We start from the raw sequence: 18,193 nt of genomic DNA on the forward strand, positions 1-18,193 counted from the left end.
CCTGAGTTCAAGGGATTCGCCCGCCTCGACCTCCCAAAATTCTGGGATTACAGGCGATAGCCACTGCGCCTCGTCTACTCTCTGGCTCTTCACAGGCAATTTGTGGATCGTTGTTACAAATGAAACAAGATGGGACATTAGTTGATCATTTTTGAAGCTGGGTGACAGTAAACTAAGAATTCTACCACAATACTAGTTTACTTTTGAATATACTTGAAATCTTTCACAATAAAAAGTTGTGGAAATGTTTAGGTTTAACAAAGGTGAGTTATCTTACGCATTTTTCCTTATACAAAACAAAATCTCTCTGAAAGTTGTCTATAGCTAGTAAACGCCTTTTGCATCTTTTCTGAAAAAGCAAAACCCTTTCTAAGTCTTCGGTGGTAAAATAAGCCCTTTGGATATCACACTCGGTGACGACGAAAGCAGGCACAAAAGGAAAAGGATATTTTTCTTGGTGGGGGGGTTGGTGTGTGTGTTTTGTCTTTTTACATTACTCTAAATTCCCAGGACCAATCTCGGTTCTACAAATAAGTCAAAACAAAATCCCCTTTAACACGGTAGGGTCTCACGCCCTCAGATGACTGACGGAAATGACGCCATCAGCGAAAAGCGGGGCGGGTGTAGACGTCAGCACGTCAGCCCTCCTCCTAGTCCAGCTGAGGGAAGGCTGGCTCCAGGGCCGCGGCCGGCGCCCGCCAAGGGATGGGCAGCCAGAGCCTGTCGACTGCGGCTGCGCAGGTATGCTGGGGCGGGGCTTCAAGTCACCCCGCCCATCCCCAGCCTACGCGACCATTGAACAGCTGCCGCCCGAGGGCTGGGTAAATCCTCAGCGGCCGAAATGATTAGCCACGGGGGCAGCCCCGCCCCCGGCTCCTCCCGGCCTCGCGCCCCGCCCCCATGTCCCGCCCGCCCGCCGCCTTCCTGGCTGCGGGGTGACACGGGGCTTCGCCTTGGGAAGGGGGCGAGGGAAGCAGTTAGACGGCGGCGGGGCGGCGGCTGCGGCGCGGCACCCAATGTGAGCGCGGTGATGGGGAGCGGGCCGTTGGGAAGAGGGGGCGGCATGGCGAGAAATGGGAGGGCCCCGGTGCTTGCTGGTGGAGGGTCTGCAGAGTGAGGGGCGGCTGTGAGTGTACTAGGCTGTCCGGGCGTGTTTGGATACTGTAGTGCAGGCTGGGATCGCGGTCGGGAGACGCCGAGTCCGCGTTCCTCAGTTCTAGAGCTTCTCTTGGCAGCTTGGCACACCTTAAGTTTGCCTCTGTTTGGGTTGTCTGGGATGCGAGGAGGAAATTTAAAGATTCCCCCAAACACCTGGACGCTTGTTCGGAAAGTTCCTCTCCGGTGCGTGCGTGCCCACTTCTCTTGGATGGAGAGGTGGAGAGGCCAGGTGGGCGGGTGGACTTCCACTCTCCGAGGATTGTTAGAACAAACGAACTGGGAATTCCTCCCCCGCCCCCACGCCCTGCCCTGCAACATAGCAAACAGTCCCAACAACTTTTTTTTTCCCCCGCCCCGAGACGGAGTCTTGCTCTGTCGCCCAGGCTGGAGTGCAGTGGCGCGATCTCGGCTCACTGCAACCTCTGCCTCCCGGTTTCAAACAATTCTCCTGCCTCCCGGTTTCAAACAATTCTCCTGCCTCAGCTGAGTAGCTGGGATTGCCCGTCACCACGCCGGGCTAATTTTTTGTATTTCTTTAGTAGAGACAGGGTTTCACTGTGTTGGCCAGGCTGGTCTCGAACTCGTGACCTCAGGTGATCCACGCACTTGGGCCTCCCAACGTGCTGGGATTAGAGGCGTGAGCCACCGCGCCTGGCCCCAACAACTTTGAAGAGGAGACTAGAACAAGAACATTCTAAGAGCTTTGATGTATTTGAAATGTCTGAGATGTGGACCTTTTCCTTGTGTCTGTAGAAAAGGTATGCGTGGGAAGGAAGTCTTGTTCCTTATTCTCACTGGACGCATTTTTGGTTATGAACATGTACCCATCTCTAGGAGTCTGTCTGCCCTAGAGGATTCTATGATGTGACATACTGTGTTAGCTGTAATGTCTTCCTGAAACACAAGTTTCTATGAAATCTAATCAGTCCATGTGAAAGTATAGGGGGTTTTTTGTGGAAAGTGAAGAAGATATATCTTCTTTCGTTTCTGATAAGGCTGGATTTTTTAATACGGCCTCTTTTTCTAACCTGTGGATGTTTTTCTCTTTCACAGATTTATTTAATTGCCCAACTACCACCGATGAAGATATGTTGGAGTGACTGCTGAAATTGCCTTTTTGTTTTTAACCAGAAGACAGTCCATTTGTTTCACTTCTTTTTGCTTTCCTTACTGCTATGAGCTTTACTGTAACGGCTGAAAAACTTGGAAAATAAAATGAACATGCTGTAGTCTTGAACATAATTTTTTAAGGAAAACTTAAAGTGCCAGAGTGAAAAGCCAGAATGGCATCCAGAGAGAGGCTCTTTGAACTTTGGATGCTTTATTGTACAAAGGTAATTGCTTTCCTTTTTATTTTTATGTTTTAAAATACTTTATTATAAAATTTGTGACTGGCAGTATTAACACTTTATTTAACAGATAATAGTGTATTTAGTCATACGAATAACCCCAAACTTAAAAGCACTTAAAGGATTTTCTGTTTTCCTCTTTTTCAGGTTTGAACACACATACAATATTGGCATACTGTTAAAAACTGTAGGGTGTGGCTTTTATTTGATACTTATCCCCAAATGATCCTAAAATTATATAAGTAAAATTATGCCCTTAAGAGAAAAATAAAATATTTTTATTTTTGTTTGTGTTTTTCATTTTCTCCCACAAGTGAGTGTAGGATAGAGACATTTTTATGAGAAGGGCATTAAGCATTTTTCTTGGAATGAACCTTTGAAATTGCATCACAAGGTTATTGATTGAACTGCGTACTGTGTGACTGCCACTAAGTTAGCACTCTTTGAGCATTGTCTCATTTCCTCTCACCACAATACTGTGAGGTGAATATTGTGATCATCCCCTTTACGGATGGGAAAACTGATGCAAGGGTTACAGGAGTAGTGAGTAGCAGAGAAACACAGTACTACCTGACTCAAGTGCATACTTTTATCCATTTTTACTCCTTAATATTTTTGTCACTCAGAAATAATGTTCTTTCCCCTCCTTGTCTTTATGTGAATTTTTACTTGATAGCTTTGATTTTAAGTTATTGAGAAGATTACTCCTTAAAAACATGTTTTTGAAGTGGGGGAGGTACATTATTGCTTTGAAGATACTGGCAAGGGTCAGAGAAACACCCATAATGTACTATTTGAGTTAATTTAAGTCTGTGTGGTGAAGTTCTCAAGTCACAGCTTCTGTTTCTGCATTATCCTTTCATGCTCCTTAAAAGGCAGATTATTATTTAACAGTGGTCTCATTTATCTGTCATATTAAATTTAGAGATTACACTGGAATTTTCTTTGACCTCCTGGTTTGATATATATTATAATCACTAAAGGACATATACTTTGAAATGCTTAATATGAATTTTTAAAATAGTTTTTAGTCTTGTGTAATTTGATACCAGAAATGTCTTTTTAAAAATAGATGCTTCCAATAAAAAAGGAATCCAATTCACCAGACACTTTTGAAAATAGTCACTAACACGTTAACCAAAAATTAAAATTAAGTTTTAATATGAATACCCAGTAGTTTGAAAATGATTTATTTAAAAATATATCAAATTTACTAGGTTTTACTGTTTTCAAAATGACATTGGTGAATGAGGTTACATGTCTCATTAATAGGTTATATTCTTTTTAGGTAGATTTACTATTAAATTTAATATTAAAGCTTATTAAACAGATAGTATAGTTCATTGGCATACACTGAATTTTATTCTTTTTAATGACTTTTAATATAAATGTGCATCACTTCTCTTTTGAAATGTTAATCCTCAATAATGAAGGCCCTTCACTGTCAGATTTTGAAGCCTATCTCTTCTTGGACAGGAATATAAATCTCATTTTTAGGTTTAAGATTTAAATAATATTGTGTGCTTAATAAGACTTAAAATTTTTTCACTTGTTTTTGAAGAGTATTTATTTAAAAATATGATTTTATATTTTACCGGTTCATGAATAAGCTTTTTGTAAGGTAGACAACATTCTCTTCTTCAGACACCTTGAATCAGGGAGCTACCAAATATACCTCATAGATTTAAATTTTCTTTCTAGTGAGGATGACTACCAAATACTGTACCCAGTTGTTCTCTATACTTTTTGCCTTATTATTCTCACTCTAGCGTTTAGCCTCTCAAAGCAGCTGACTTTTTTTCTCACCTGACAAACTTTTAAGGCTTTTTTTTACACTTTTAATGAGCTTTCAGACCACTTGAGGTCTCAGATCTTCTTATGAAAATATTTTCTACCACTTAGTTTCAAAAGCTTCTTAGACCTCTTTGTGGGCTTGAAATTGTAGTTTAGTTTTGGCTCTGCTGCTGCTTTGTTTTGTAACCTTGAACAAGACTTACCTCTTTGGGTATCGGTTTTTCTCATTTGTTGAGTAAGCGTGTGTGCGTGTATGTATATACAGGAAGAATGCTTATCTAACTCTCTATTAAGATTTTTGTTTGTTTTGACCTCTGAGGGACAAGCAGTTTTGTTGTTGTTGTTCTTACTCTGTAGATTGTTATGTAGAACTTTCTAGTTCTTTGTTTTTAAAACTTTTATTGTGGAATTTTTCAAGCATGCACCAAGTAGAGAAGACATTATAGTGAACTCTTTTGTGTCTATCACCCAGTTTCGACTATTACCAGCTCATGTTCAGTCACAGTTTATGTATAACTGTCAATTTGCCCTATCTCCTAATTATTTTAAAGCAAATCCCAGACAATTTATGACCTTATCTATAAATATTTAAATATGTATAACTCCTCTTAAAAACAATCACAACACAATTTTTAAAATTATCAAATATGTGATCAGTGTTCCAACTTTCCTGCTAGTGTCTTAATATTTGTGTTTTCCCACTGTTTGGCTCAATACTTAAAACAAACTACACATGTATTTTGTTGAAAATATCTGCTAAACATTTTCATCTGTAGGCTCCCCTTCACCATACTTTTATTCTTTGTTACTTATATGTTGAGGAAACCAGATTTTGACTTTAGAGTTTTCTACAGTTTGAATGTTTTACTCATTGAATTCCCTTGATTTTATTTAATTGTTCCTCTCTTCTAGTATCTGAAAACTGACCAAACAGGTTGATTGATTTGGGTTCTGTTTTGGGTGTGGAGGGCTAGAATAATTTATTAGTGTAGTGGCCATCTGTGATTTTTGCCTATATGTGTTATTTTATTAGGATTTTGCAAAACTGTGTAATTTATATTGAGAACTGTCTCAGCATTTGATTACAGTTCCTTAAAGGGAAGGCAGGCAGCATATATGTTTGATTCTCTTTGTCAGTTTTCACAATGAGTTAATTTACTAGCATCCTCCCAAGATGATCAATTGTTTTTCTAGGATATAAAGTCCATTTTTAATGATTAAAATGTCTGCTCTTTTGTTGCCCTGACTGGTTTGATGTCTACAGAAAACATTGTGTACATACTTGATTAAAGAAGACACCTTGGAAGATTTTTGAAGGACTGCTTCCAGGCAGTAAGGTTAAGACCTCCCTGTTTGCCATAGTGCTAACCTTGGCACAGATATTCCACAGTGTATTAACAATAGGTCAATATTAAGGTACCTACCATCACAGCATTTCTATGTCATGTTTTAAAAGTTGCCCCTGAACATTACAAAAGTTCAGTAGGTCTAGTAGGTAGTACTACCTCAGAAATAACCCTTGGGTAATCCTCCTTGGTGATAGCAATGCTGAAAGAATGCTAATGGAATATATATGTCTTCTGCCTGGGTTCAGTTGTAAGCCTAAATACTAGTGACTAAAGTCCTTTAAGTAGAATTAAAATAAATTACTAGTTTCAGTTTTTAGCAGATGGAGTCCCAATGTTTGAAAGAATTTGAGTATAAAACTTGGCAATTTATTTGATTTTATCTTTAATTGATAATAATTGTATGTATTTATGGGGTACAATGTAATGTTTTGATACATGCACACATTGTGGAATCATCAAATCAGGCTAATTAACATATCTGTCATCTCACATACTTACCATTTCTTTGTGTTGTGCAATTTGGTTTGTTACCAGACTTTTCAGGTCTAACTTTTTACTTTCTCCTTCTAGGAATAGGCTTTAATTGCATTGTTAGAAACATGTGTCTTCTTCCTAATAGGTTACTTTGTAAACCTTATGTAGTTATTACATAATACAAGCAGGATGATTTCTAATCACCCAACATTCCTGCTGTCTAAAGATTCTTTCACCAGTGTATAAGACTATTAATTCAAGTTGTCTGAATCAGGGCGCAGTGGCTCATGCCTGTAATCTCAGCACTTTGGAAGGCTGAGGTGGATAGATCATTTGAGATCAGGAGTTTGAGACCAGCCTGGCCAGCATGGTGAGACCCCGTCTCTACTAAAAATACAAAAATTAGCCGGGGATGGTGGCATGCACCTGTAATCCCAGCTACTTGAGAGGCTGAGGCAGGAGAACTGCTTGAATTTAGGAGACAGAGGTTGCAGTGAGCTGAGATTACACGCCACTGCCTTCCAGCCTGGGCAACAGAGTAAGACTCCGTCTCAAAAAAAATGGAAAAAAACCAAATTGTATAGTCTGAACTCTTCTTGCCTTCAAATGGTTGTCCCCACCCAGGGTCAAGGATTTGATTAGCAGCACATTTCTTATAGCTTTTATAAGTTAAACATTAATGTGAACAGGTTTAATCTTGTATCTGGATTTTACTTCAGTAGTTAACTACTTCTTGTCTGAGTGTCTTTTTCTTAAATATAGAAGTATTTTAATACTAGTACTTAAGTATACAGGTTTTTTTTTTTTCTTTCTTTTCTTTTTTTTTTTTTTTTTGGAGACAGAGTCTTACTCTGTGGCCCATGCTGGAGTGCAGTGGCTTGATCTTGGCTCACCACAACCTCCAACCTCCTGGGTTCAAGCTATTCTTCTGCCTCAGCCTCACAAGTAGCTGGGATTATAGGCGCATGCCACCAGGCCCTGCTAAATTTTTGTATTTTTAGTAGTGACAGGGTTTCACCATGTTGGCCAGGCTGGTCTTGAACTCTTGTTTTTAATAGAGACAGAGTTTCACCATGTTGGCCAGGCTGGTCTTGAACTCCTGACCTCAGGTGATCCACCCTCCTCAGCTTCCAAAGTGCTGGGATTACAGGCCTGAGCCACCGCGCCCGGCCCAGTATTTTTTTTAATGTCTGAAGATTTCAGGGCAGACGTGGTGGCTCATGCTTGTAATCCCAGCACTTTGAGAGGCTGAGGCAGGTGGATCACTTGAGCTTGGGAGTTTGAGACCAACCTGGTGAAACCCCATCTCCACCAAAAATACAAAATATTAGCCAGGCATGATGATGCATGCCTGTGGTTCCAGCTACTCAGGAGGCTGAGGTGGGAGGTTTGCTTGAGCCTGGGAAGTGGAGATTGCATTGAGCTGAGATTGCGCCACTACACTCCAGCCTGGGTGACAGAGTGAAACCCCATTTCAAAAAAAAAAAATATTAGTTTATGTATTTGTTGTAGGCACTATGTTATTCACTGTATTTCGTGATATTCACTTAGCATACAGTAAGAGAGATGGTGCTGAAAACAATTTTTCTTTCTATATTATTATATACAACGTTTTGAGATTCATATATGTGTGTAGAAAAAGACATGTATCGGCCGGGCACAGTGGCTCACGCCTGTAATCCCAGCACTTTGGGAGGCCGAGGTGGGTGGATCATGAAGTCAGGTGTTCGAGACCAACCTGGCTAAAATGGTGAAACCCTGTCTTTACTAAAAATACAAAAAAATTAGCCGGGCATGGTGGTGGGCACCTGTGATCCCAGCTACTCGGGAGGCTGAGACAGGAGAATCGCTTGAACCTGGGAGGCAGAAGTTGCAGTGAGCCGAGATCTCGCCACTGTACTCTAGCCTGGGCGACAAAGGAAGACTCCGTCTCAAAAAGAAAAAAAAAAAGAAAAGAAAAAGACATGTATCATAAATTCCCTATCTCAACTGCAACCCTTGAACAGACTAAAGGATGTATTTCTATTAGACATTTAGCCTTTTGGGAGTGCTGCAATTAGTTGGTCACCAGAATATGTAGAAGAAAGAAACTTAGCCTCTCAAAGTCTTAGATAAGATTAAGCTATTTTTGTTCTGTCTGGTGTAAAGTATCAAATGCGTTAACTGAGTAAAAAGATACAAAGTGACTCAAAAGCACAGCATTTTGAAATGTGGCAGTGTAGATTGAAATCCATGGTTCATTTTTGTCATTAGATTTAAAAACATTTTATTTTATTTTGTTGAGATTGAATTTGCCCTGAACAATTTTGTGAAGCTATAGTATTAGAGATGATATTTAGTCCCAGTTCTGTGTCTGATCTTAAGGACCTAAAAGAGGTTAACCTAGTTTCTTTGTATCTCAGTTTTCTCATCTGTCAAATAGAAAAACATAACTATTTTACATATCTGTAAAAATTTTTTGGAAAAAAGATTTTATTTAAATGTATTTTAAGAGGAAGAGAGATAAAAATGTAATCTTTATGAGTATTTTGCAGATGTGTGGGTGTGGACATGTGTGTATCAGGATTACTTCCATTTACCCTTGTATTAATATAATAGTGGGCAATATTCTCTTACTATTTTATCAGTAGTAATGAAGCTGTATTCATGCATGTCTTAACTGATTTTACATCTGTAGTTATTTTTGCTTTCAAGCATAGTGCTTATTTATCTTGAATAATGATTTGAGGGTCCTCCCTACTCTAAACCAAATTTATTTTGGATGCTGATGATGCTCCATTTCCTGCTCTTGCCCTTTGTCCTGCTAAATCTGGAATATGACTGAAATAGATAGTTTTGCAGTGAGCTCAGAGTAAACTTCCTTTTCAGAATAAAAGTTTTGCTTCAAAAAGAAAATAGAATTTAGAGGTGTTTTATTCAGTTAAAAGGCAAGTATTTCTTTTGTACATAGATTTGGAAAAATGGAATTAGTGAATATTCATTTAATGAGAAAATTATTAACTTATTAATGCAATTTTACTTATAATCCTAAATAAGTTTTTAGTAAGATGGACCAATACACATCAACCCTTATAATTTAAGCCACATTTAATAAGTCTCTGGTATGTGCAAAGTGTGAAAATGGCTCTTGATTTTCTGTGACTTAATAATGGCTTTGTGTGTAAGGAAGGTAATGTTCTTTGACTCTAAAGAAGACAAAACAAAATCATTAGCAGCCTAGTAGTAGTAGTTACCACTTACATGTTTGTTTTCAGAAATTAGGTATGAAAGCAAGAAATGTATAGTTTCTATCAGTGGACCTGAAATGAAAAAGTTGTTAAGATGCATTAACTTTTTAAATTCTTTCCTTTTGAGCATCAAACTTTAAATTTCCCTGAAAGCAGGTGGAATTGATAGTACTTAAGTGTAGGTGTGGAGCATAATGTGCAGATGTGTAAGAGTCTGAAATAGTTTCCTGTGTTTTGTTTGTTTGTTTTGGACAAAAAAAAGTGGTCTTCGCATTCACAAAGTTAGTTAGAGAAGATCACTAGGTTTTCAGGTAGGCATGCTGACTTCTCCATGTTTGTGGGACATTCAGGTGGAAATACTCAATATATGGAGTTTAGAAGAGAGGTCTGTGCTGAAAATAAAGATTTGAGAGTTGTCATATTGGGAATTATTGGAGAGTTATTATGAGAATAATAAGAGAAGAAGGTAAAAGGAAGTCCTGAAGAACATTATCATTTAAGAAGAAGATAGAGTTTTGTGACCAGTCTGGGCAAAACAGTGAGACCCCATCTCTGTTATTTAAATAAGTAAATAAATAAATATGTGACAGAGGAAGAAAAGTTTGTAAGTTTAAATGAGAGAGGAGCCAGGAGTGACTGGGTTGCCTCAGAAAGTAAAGGGATATTGGCTGAGTACAGTGGCTCATGCCTATAATCCTAGCTCTTTAGGAGGCCAAGGTGGGAGATTCACTTGAGCCCAGGAGTTTGAGGCTACAGTGAGCCAGGATCATGCCACTCCAGTCCAGCCTGGGTGACAGAGTAAGACTCTGTCTCAAAAAAAAGAAAAAAAAAAAATGAAAAAAGTAGTCAGGGGTGTCAAATTCAACATGGCAGTCAAGAAAAGTATTACGGACTGGCATGGTGGTTCACAGCCGTAGTCCCAGCACTTTGGGAGGTCAAGGCAGGCGGATCATTTGAGGTCAGGAGTTTGAGACTAGCCTAGCCAACATGATGTAACCTTATCTCTACTGAAAATACAAAAGTTAGCTGGGTGTGGTGGCACGCACCTGTAATCCCAGCTACTCAGGAGGCTAAGGCAAGAGAATCACTTGAATCCAAGAGGTGGAGGATGCAGTGGGTCAAGTGTGTGCCGATGCACTCCAGCCTGGGCAACAGAGTGAGTCTCTGTCCCAAAAAAAAAAAAAAAAGGAAAAGCATTGTTGAGCATATATTGGATTTGGCAGTTTAAATATTGGTAGCCCGAGGTGGGCACATCACTTGGGGCCGGGATTTTGAGACCAGCGTGGCCAAAATGGTGAAACCTGTCTCTACTAAAAATACAAAAATTGTCCGGGTGTGATGGTGCACACCTGTTGTCCCAGCTACTCAGGAGGCGGAGGCAGTTCAAGAATCGCTTGAACCTGGGGGGCAGAGACTGCAGTGAGCCAAGATTGCACCACTGTACTCCGGTCTGGGCAACAGAGCAAGACTCTGAAGGAAGTAAGTAAATAAATAAATAAAATAAATAAATAAGTAAATAAGTAAATAAATAAATATTGGTGGCTTTCGCAAAAGCAGTTCTGAAAAGAGTGAAAAAGTTAAAAATGTAAGTCCTTATATTAATTTTTTATTATTAAATTCAACAGACTTAAAATTACTCTTAAACTGCTACTAAAGTTTGTAGATGTTTCCTCTTCATCTTTGTACTAACCTGGCCAAGGACCTTTATTGGTCTGTGTACCACACTTTGTGTGGCACTACTCTAGAGCATCTGAAAATTCTCAGACACCTAAGAATCCATCTGTAAATCCAGAGATCTGTAATTTGAAAAATATTGCTCTATAAATTGAACTGTCACTGATAATCCCTTGGAAGCAATCCAAATGTGACCTTTGAAATCGAGTAGCAATACTAGTCGCGAGGTAGTTTTCCCTAATATGCTTAATTTAAAAATTAGTAAAAACAGGAGTGCAAACTTTAAAAATTTCTATGTGGAGCTTATAGACCTCTGAAAATATTTCTGATAACTCCGAGCATTCTCGGACCTTAGTTTTAGAAACAAACCTTGAACAATTATTATATCTGACATACTTTGATTGCTCTACATTTGCTACAGCTTTTTTTTCCTTTCTGCAAAATTACGTTGCAAGTTTTGCTACAAGCAAGTAAAGAATTGGGACCAAAGATCCAATCTACCACAGTCTTCTTTCTAGGCACAATTATTCATATTTCTCCTATATGCAAAATGTACTTCATATCTATCTCAAGAACTCCAAAACTCTCATCCAGTCATGATACCCGTCTTGAAACATGGAATCTGTGGTATACATCAGATCCAATTGTGGTTTTTCTTGATATTATGATCTGTGAACTCAGAGGACACTTAGTATCTGTCCTCTGCAAATCCAATTGGGCAAATATTGCCCACTTTCTCTATCCTCAAAGAAATGTTCTATGATATGACTCAGTACTTGCCATGGCTAGTCTTCTCTCTTGCTCTTGACTGTGTATCTTGGAGGTTCTTTTTTTTTTTTCCCATCATTTTCCTTTTGCTATGTCTGAAGTGGGCATTGGAGACTACACTTTGTTGTGACTGAGCAGCTCTCTCAGCTTGCCTTCTGCATTAGAAAGTCCTCTACCGAAAATGAGGACTTCCCTCCGCTTCTCATTCTTCTGCTTCTAGTTCTCTTTTATTTAGTTATATTATCTTATAACTAATATTCTACAGTAATGGAAATGAGGGATATACTTGTCTTGCTTCTCATTTTAGCAGGAAAAAGGTTAGGTTTTCCTGTTATGTTATCTTCAGAATTTAGGGCTGAGACATGTATATTTATGTCTGTTTTTTTTTGTGTGTATAACCTCTTTAAATCATAGATCAGTGTAATTTATAATGTTAGATATTTTATTCCCTTATTCATTTTTTCTAGGTCTGCTGTTATTTCTAATATTACCTGTTTGTACCTCTTATACAATTACTAAGAATAGTTTTATGTGTGTATACATTAAGATGTGGATAATTAATCTATTATGTTCTGGAGAAATGATATTATTAAGACTTCACGTAATTGAAAAGAATCACTGTTATTACTTGCTTTAATTATTGGTATTCAGTAGTTGCCATTGTAAATAGTCTCCTTTTTTTTGAGACAGAATCTTTGTCTTGCTCTATCTCCAGGCTGGAGTGCAGTGGTATGATCTTGGCTCACTGCAGCCTCCGTCTCCTGGGTTCAAGTAGTTCTTCTGCCTCAGCCTCTCAAGTAGCTGGGACTACAGGCGTGCACCACCACACTCAACTAATTTTTGTATTTTTAGTAGAGACAGTGTTTCACCATGTTGGCCAGGATGGTCTCAATCTCTTGACCTTGTGATCCGTCCTCCTCGGCCTCCCAAAGTACTGAGATTACAAGGCGTGAGCCACCGCACCCGGCCTAAATATTCTCTAGTAGAATCCTCATTATGCATTTTAAGTAGGTTCATTTGGAATCCAGGTGTTCCGCTTAATTTTCGATAGTCTTTCATTGTTAAAGTTGCAAAGTAAAGTGCTTCTAGATCAAGGTTTAATGCCTTGTAGTGTTTTAATATATGTTCAGCCTGGCTATTGACAGAAACCCTTGATTTCTTCTTATTTTTAACCCCTCCACCCCCAACTCTTGATTTCTTTTGCGGAAATATAATTCAGTTTTTTTGTGACAATTTTGTTCTAGTCACTCAAAATCTATTAAGATATGGGGAACTATGTAGACTGACTATGAAATATGCCATAGCCATATTTGAAATCCTTTGAAAGTATCAGAATTCAGGCAAGAGTTAGCAACACTTGCTTCCTCATCCCTTCATCAGCTCTTATTTAAAATAATGGAATTTACATTATAATGTGCCACTTTGTTTTCATTAATGAAAATGAGTTCTACTCTTAAATATATTTTATACAGACCCTGCTATCTTAAAAAATGAAAAAATAACTTATTCTTAGCCGTATCTAAGAGATACCAACATTTTTCTTGATGTTTTGTGACTTAGATTCAGACTGGTAGAGGTATCCACCCAGATTGAAAGAAGATTAAATGATATACCCATTTCACACAAAAGTCAAGCATTTCAAAACAGTTTACCTCTGGTAAAAAAAAAAAAAAAAAAAAAAAAAAAAGAGTAGTTTTGTTTGATGTGTTTAACTACTACATAATTTTTACTGACATTAAACATTTGAATGGTAAGAAAGGTATGTAATTTATGATGCCACTGTGAGGTGAATTTATACCTCTTTTTTATTGAGTGATTTTTGTCTGTGCAAAATATAAAATTTAACCTTTCTAGTGAATGAACTTTATTTTATGGATAAAAATGAAAAATATATGGACTTTCTGTTTTAAGACACAGAGCCTTGCTCTGTCACCCAGGCTGGAGTACAGTGGCATAATTGTAGTAGCTCCCTGTAACCTTGGACACGTGGGGTCAAGTGGTCTTCCTGTCTCACCCTTCCAAGCAGCTAGGACTACAAGTGTATGCCACTACACCTGGCTATTTTCTGAACAATTTTTTTTTTTTTTTTTTGAGATGGAGTCTCGCTCTGTCACCAGGCTGGAGTGCAGTGGCGTGATCTTGGCTCACTGCAACCTCCGCCTCTGGGGTTCAAGCAATTCTCCTGCCTCAGCCTCCCAAGTAGTTGGGACTACAGGCACGTGCTACCATGCCCAGCTAATTTTTGTATTTTTAGCGGAGACAGGTTTTCACCATGTTGGCCAGGAAGGTCTTGATCTCTTGACCTCGTGATCCACCCGTCTTGGCCTCCCAAAGTGCTGGAATTACAGGCATGAGCCACTGCACCCGACCCGATTTTGTTTTTTTTTTTTTTTTTTAAGAAATAGGGTCTTGCTATGTTGCCCAGGCTAGTCTTGAATTCCTGGTCCAAGCAATCCTTATACCTCGGCCTCCCAAAATGGTGGAATTATAGGTATGAGCCACTGCATCTGGCCTGACTTTTTGATTAGATTTATGTTCTAAGAAAAAATAGTAATATTTTATTTTTATGCTGAGCTTTAATTTTTTGATTAAGATATATAACTTAATTGTAGAAAATTTAGAAAATACAGGTATGCCGGAAGTCAGTTGCAGAAAATCTCATTATTCAGAGACTTTTAGTTCTTTATGCATATGTAAATTAATTACATTTACTACTATAAATTATTAATATATTTAATTTGGAAAACTTCAACTTGACATGAAACTTGAAGATTATTTCAAGTTTCATGGAATGTTTTAAACTCCATTTGACAAGTGTCAATGTTATAGTAATATGTCTGTATGTTAATATATACATGTTAATATATTTAATTAATACATTACAGTAATAATATTTTTCTTTCCTAAAGAATTAGCTTTAGTCCTGTTTGACTCATTTTTATTGGGTGCCTACTGTATGCACTTGAATTGTATATTTTCCTATTTTTTATTTGGTTAATTTTTTAAAAGTTTATAAATTATATTTTTAGAGCAGTTTTAGGTTCCCAGAAAAATTGAGCAGAAAGTGTAGAGCATTCCCATATACAACCTTCCCTAACATCTGTATCCTGGACCACAGTGCACCCTTTGATAACTTGACTGACTTCCCAAAAACACCTGCATCAGAAACTTTTGAGTCAGAGTCTTGCTCTGCTGCTCAGGCTGGAGTGCAATGGTGCAATCTCGGCTCATTACAACCTCTACCTCCTGAGTTCAAGTGAGTCTTGTACCTCAGCCTCCTGAGTAGCTGTGATTATAGGGGTGTGCCACCATGCCTGGCTAATTTTTGTACTTTTAGTAGAGATGGGGTTTTACCATGTTGACCAGGCTGGTCTCAAACTCCTGGCCTCAAGTGCTCTGCCCACCTCGGCTTCCCAAAGTGTTGGGGTTACAGGCGTGAGCCAGTGTGCCCAGCCTGCATCAGAAGCTTCTTTACCTGACCACCATGTGTGAGACTCCAATATAAACACAGAATTCATGCAACAGGATGTATTTTACCTAACATTGCAGATGCGGGCCAATTCTGCTGATTTTAACAGTGATATTTCTACAGTATATTGATCAGACCTAGAACTTTATTAGTTATCTGAATGGATAGTTACATAAACTTTTTAAGAAATTCTAGCCTGGGGCAACATGGTGAAACCCTGCCTCTACAGATAATACGAAACTTAACTGGGCATGATGGCAGGTGCCTGTGGTCCCAGCTACTCAGGAGTCCGAAGTGGGAGAATCACTTAAGCCCAGGTGGTTGAGGCTGTGAGCCACGATTTTGCCACTGTACTTCAGCCTGGGCAACAGAGTGAGACCCTGTCTCAAAAAAAAAAAGAAAAAAAGTTAATAAAAACATACAAAAAGTAAAATTTGAAACCTTTCTCACTAGGAATTGGTGTATTCTAAGCCTATTTTGTATACATACACCTCTTACAATATTACTACTTTTGTTTGTGTTAAAGTGGCTTCCAAACCTCTCTTGGATGTGATGGGTTTTCCTTTCATCAAAATTTTTGTCTTCATCTATTTAATTGACTGTGAGTTCATCTGAGGGCATGCTTTCCCAGCTAGACTCAGTTTCCCACTTAGATTGTAGGTCCAGATAATAAGTGAACTAAAGCAAGATGGAGGGATGAAGTCATCAGGTATAGCTTAGTGGAAGAGGTAGCATCAATCAAGGTTTTAAAGAATGTATAGTAGCTTAATAGTTACAGAAGATATTCCAGGCAAGCATAAGACATGACCAAGAAGTATAATGGAAAAATGGTCTTTAAGTATAGATTTTCATTTCTGGTAATAAGGTAGACTAGGTTGTTTAGGCTAACCTTTCTGAAAATTATTAGACATTCTGGATAAAATTTAAGAAACATCTTAAAAGCATTGAAAAACTGGCAATATGGTAAGGCATTATAAAGCCAAATCTTAATGAAAGCAGAAACTTAGGTAAATGAAATCCTCTTTTGCCTGATGAACTTGAGCTTTTGTTTTCATGGCCTTGTAAGTGGGTAGAGGTTAGAAGAGGCTTCTGTTCTTTACAAGATGGGCCTCTCCATAGGGCTACTCAGTACTGAACTTCTAAATTCCTCCAGAGTAAGTGATCAAAATAATAATAATAAAGATCAATTTACAATAATAATAAAGAACAGATATCAAATGTAAAGCCAAGGGACTAACCGGAATTTCCCTTCTGATTCCCGAAGCTTACACCTTTGGCATAAGGATCAACTAGATTCTAAGCAAACCCACTTCACTCTCCTCTTTCCACTAGGACTTCAGGGGAAAGTGCCAGGAATGAGAACCAACAGAAGTAGAAAGCAAACATGGATCTAGAAAGACTTCATATGTTGATATTAGAAGGCAGAGATTATAAAATAAATATACCAGGTACAGTGGCTCACACCTGTAGTCCCAGCACTTTGGAAGACTGGGATGACAGGATCACTCAAGCCCAGGGGTTCGAGACCAGCCTGCGCAACATAGTGAGGCCTTGTCTCTACAAAAAAAATTCAAAAATTAGCCAGGCATGGTGGTGCGTGCCTATAGTCGCAGCCACTTGGGAGTCTGAGGTGTGAGGATCACTCGCACCTAGTAGGTTGAAGCTGCAGTGGGCTGTTGTTGCTATCTCAGAAAAAAAGTTGAACAGATTCTATATATCACAGAATCTGAAAACATTGAAGTTCGTGTCAAATTATACCATGTTGTTCTGTTCTCAATGCCTTTCTTTGTACACAATTTCATTTTATTGCGTAATCACAGTATAATTTTTTGAAGACATTTCGAATGCTAGTTAAACTTATGTGTAGTAGTAACTATACAAGTTAATCTAGTGAAGGAATGTCAATATGAAGTCTACTACCAGGTTTGCACATGAACAGGCAAGAACAAATGTCAGCTACCTCTCTAAGGGCAATTTTGAGATGCATTTTTATTTCAAAGATGTCAAATGTTAAGAATCTTGGAATCATAGAAATATGAAAAAAGTGACCTAGCAGTTTTGAAAAAGAAACAGACTGCCTTGAAATGGGGGAAAAATTGGAATTTTTAAAAATTGAACAATAAAAGTACATTTTGGAACTTGACAGCTACATAATTAGGAAAATTTAAGTACATATGTTAGAAATAAAAAGGACTAAAACTTAATGAACTAGTCATTTGTGGTAGCCAATCTTCAGATCCCACCTCATGGTATTTACACTCTTGTGTACAGTCCCCTCCCACATTGTACCATGGTTGATCTGTGTGATCAGCAGAATTTGGCCAAAGTGATAGTAAGTCATTTCTGAAATTAGGCTATGAAAGATACTATTGTTTCACCTCAGTTGTCCTTTATTATTATTATTTTTTGATTGCTTACTCCAGGGGAGTCCAGAAGTTCAGTAATGAATAGCCCTATGGAGAGGTCCATCTTGTAAAGAATGGACGGCTCTTGCCAACTACCATATGAGTGAGCGTTTAAGTGGTTCCTTCAGCCCAGTCAAGCTTTGATATGACTGTCACCTTAGTTGGCATGTTCGTTATGAGATCATGAGAAGTCCTGAGCCAGAAGCACCAGCCTGAGCCACTCTTGAATTCTAACCTAAGAAACAGTGAGATAATAAATGTTTGTTGTTTTAAGCGGCTAAATTTTAGGGTAATTTTTTATGCAGGAATAGGTAACTATTGCTTCACCCATTTAAGAAGATAAGAACAAAAACCCAAAGAAAGCACAAAGGAAATTGTAGCTTTATTTTTTTGTAGACAGAGTCTCACTGTTGCCCAGGCTGGAGTACAGTGGTGCCATCTTGGCTCACTGCAACCTCCACTTCCCAGGCTCAAGTGATTCTCCTGCCTCAGCCTCCCAAGTAGCTGGGACTACAGGCGCACACCA

General features: G+C 38.5%; 1 protein-coding gene across 5 annotated transcripts in view; it reads left to right on the forward strand.

Moving 5' to 3' along the window:
- The first annotated feature begins 895 nt into the window (after positions 1 to 895).
- The window catches only part of NBEAL1 (neurobeachin like 1), a 212,748-nt gene continuing 195,450 nt past the window's right edge, over positions 896 to 18,193 (forward strand). For all 5 annotated transcript variants that reach the window (XM_038001729.2, XM_073019947.1, XM_073019948.1 and 2 more), the window contains exons 1-2: positions 896 to 1,018; positions 2,212 to 2,492. In XM_038001729.2, the coding sequence (XP_037857657.2) occupies positions 2,442 to 2,492 (51 nt within the window). In that variant the 5' untranslated portion in view covers positions 896 to 1,018; positions 2,212 to 2,441. The remainder of the gene's footprint in view (positions 1,019 to 2,211; positions 2,493 to 18,193) is intronic.

The sequence above is a fragment of the Chlorocebus sabaeus genome, chromosome 10, assembly GCF_047675955.1.
Source record: "Chlorocebus sabaeus isolate Y175 chromosome 10, mChlSab1.0.hap1, whole genome shotgun sequence".
NCBI classification, from domain to species: Eukaryota; Metazoa; Chordata; class Mammalia; order Primates; family Cercopithecidae; genus Chlorocebus; species Chlorocebus sabaeus.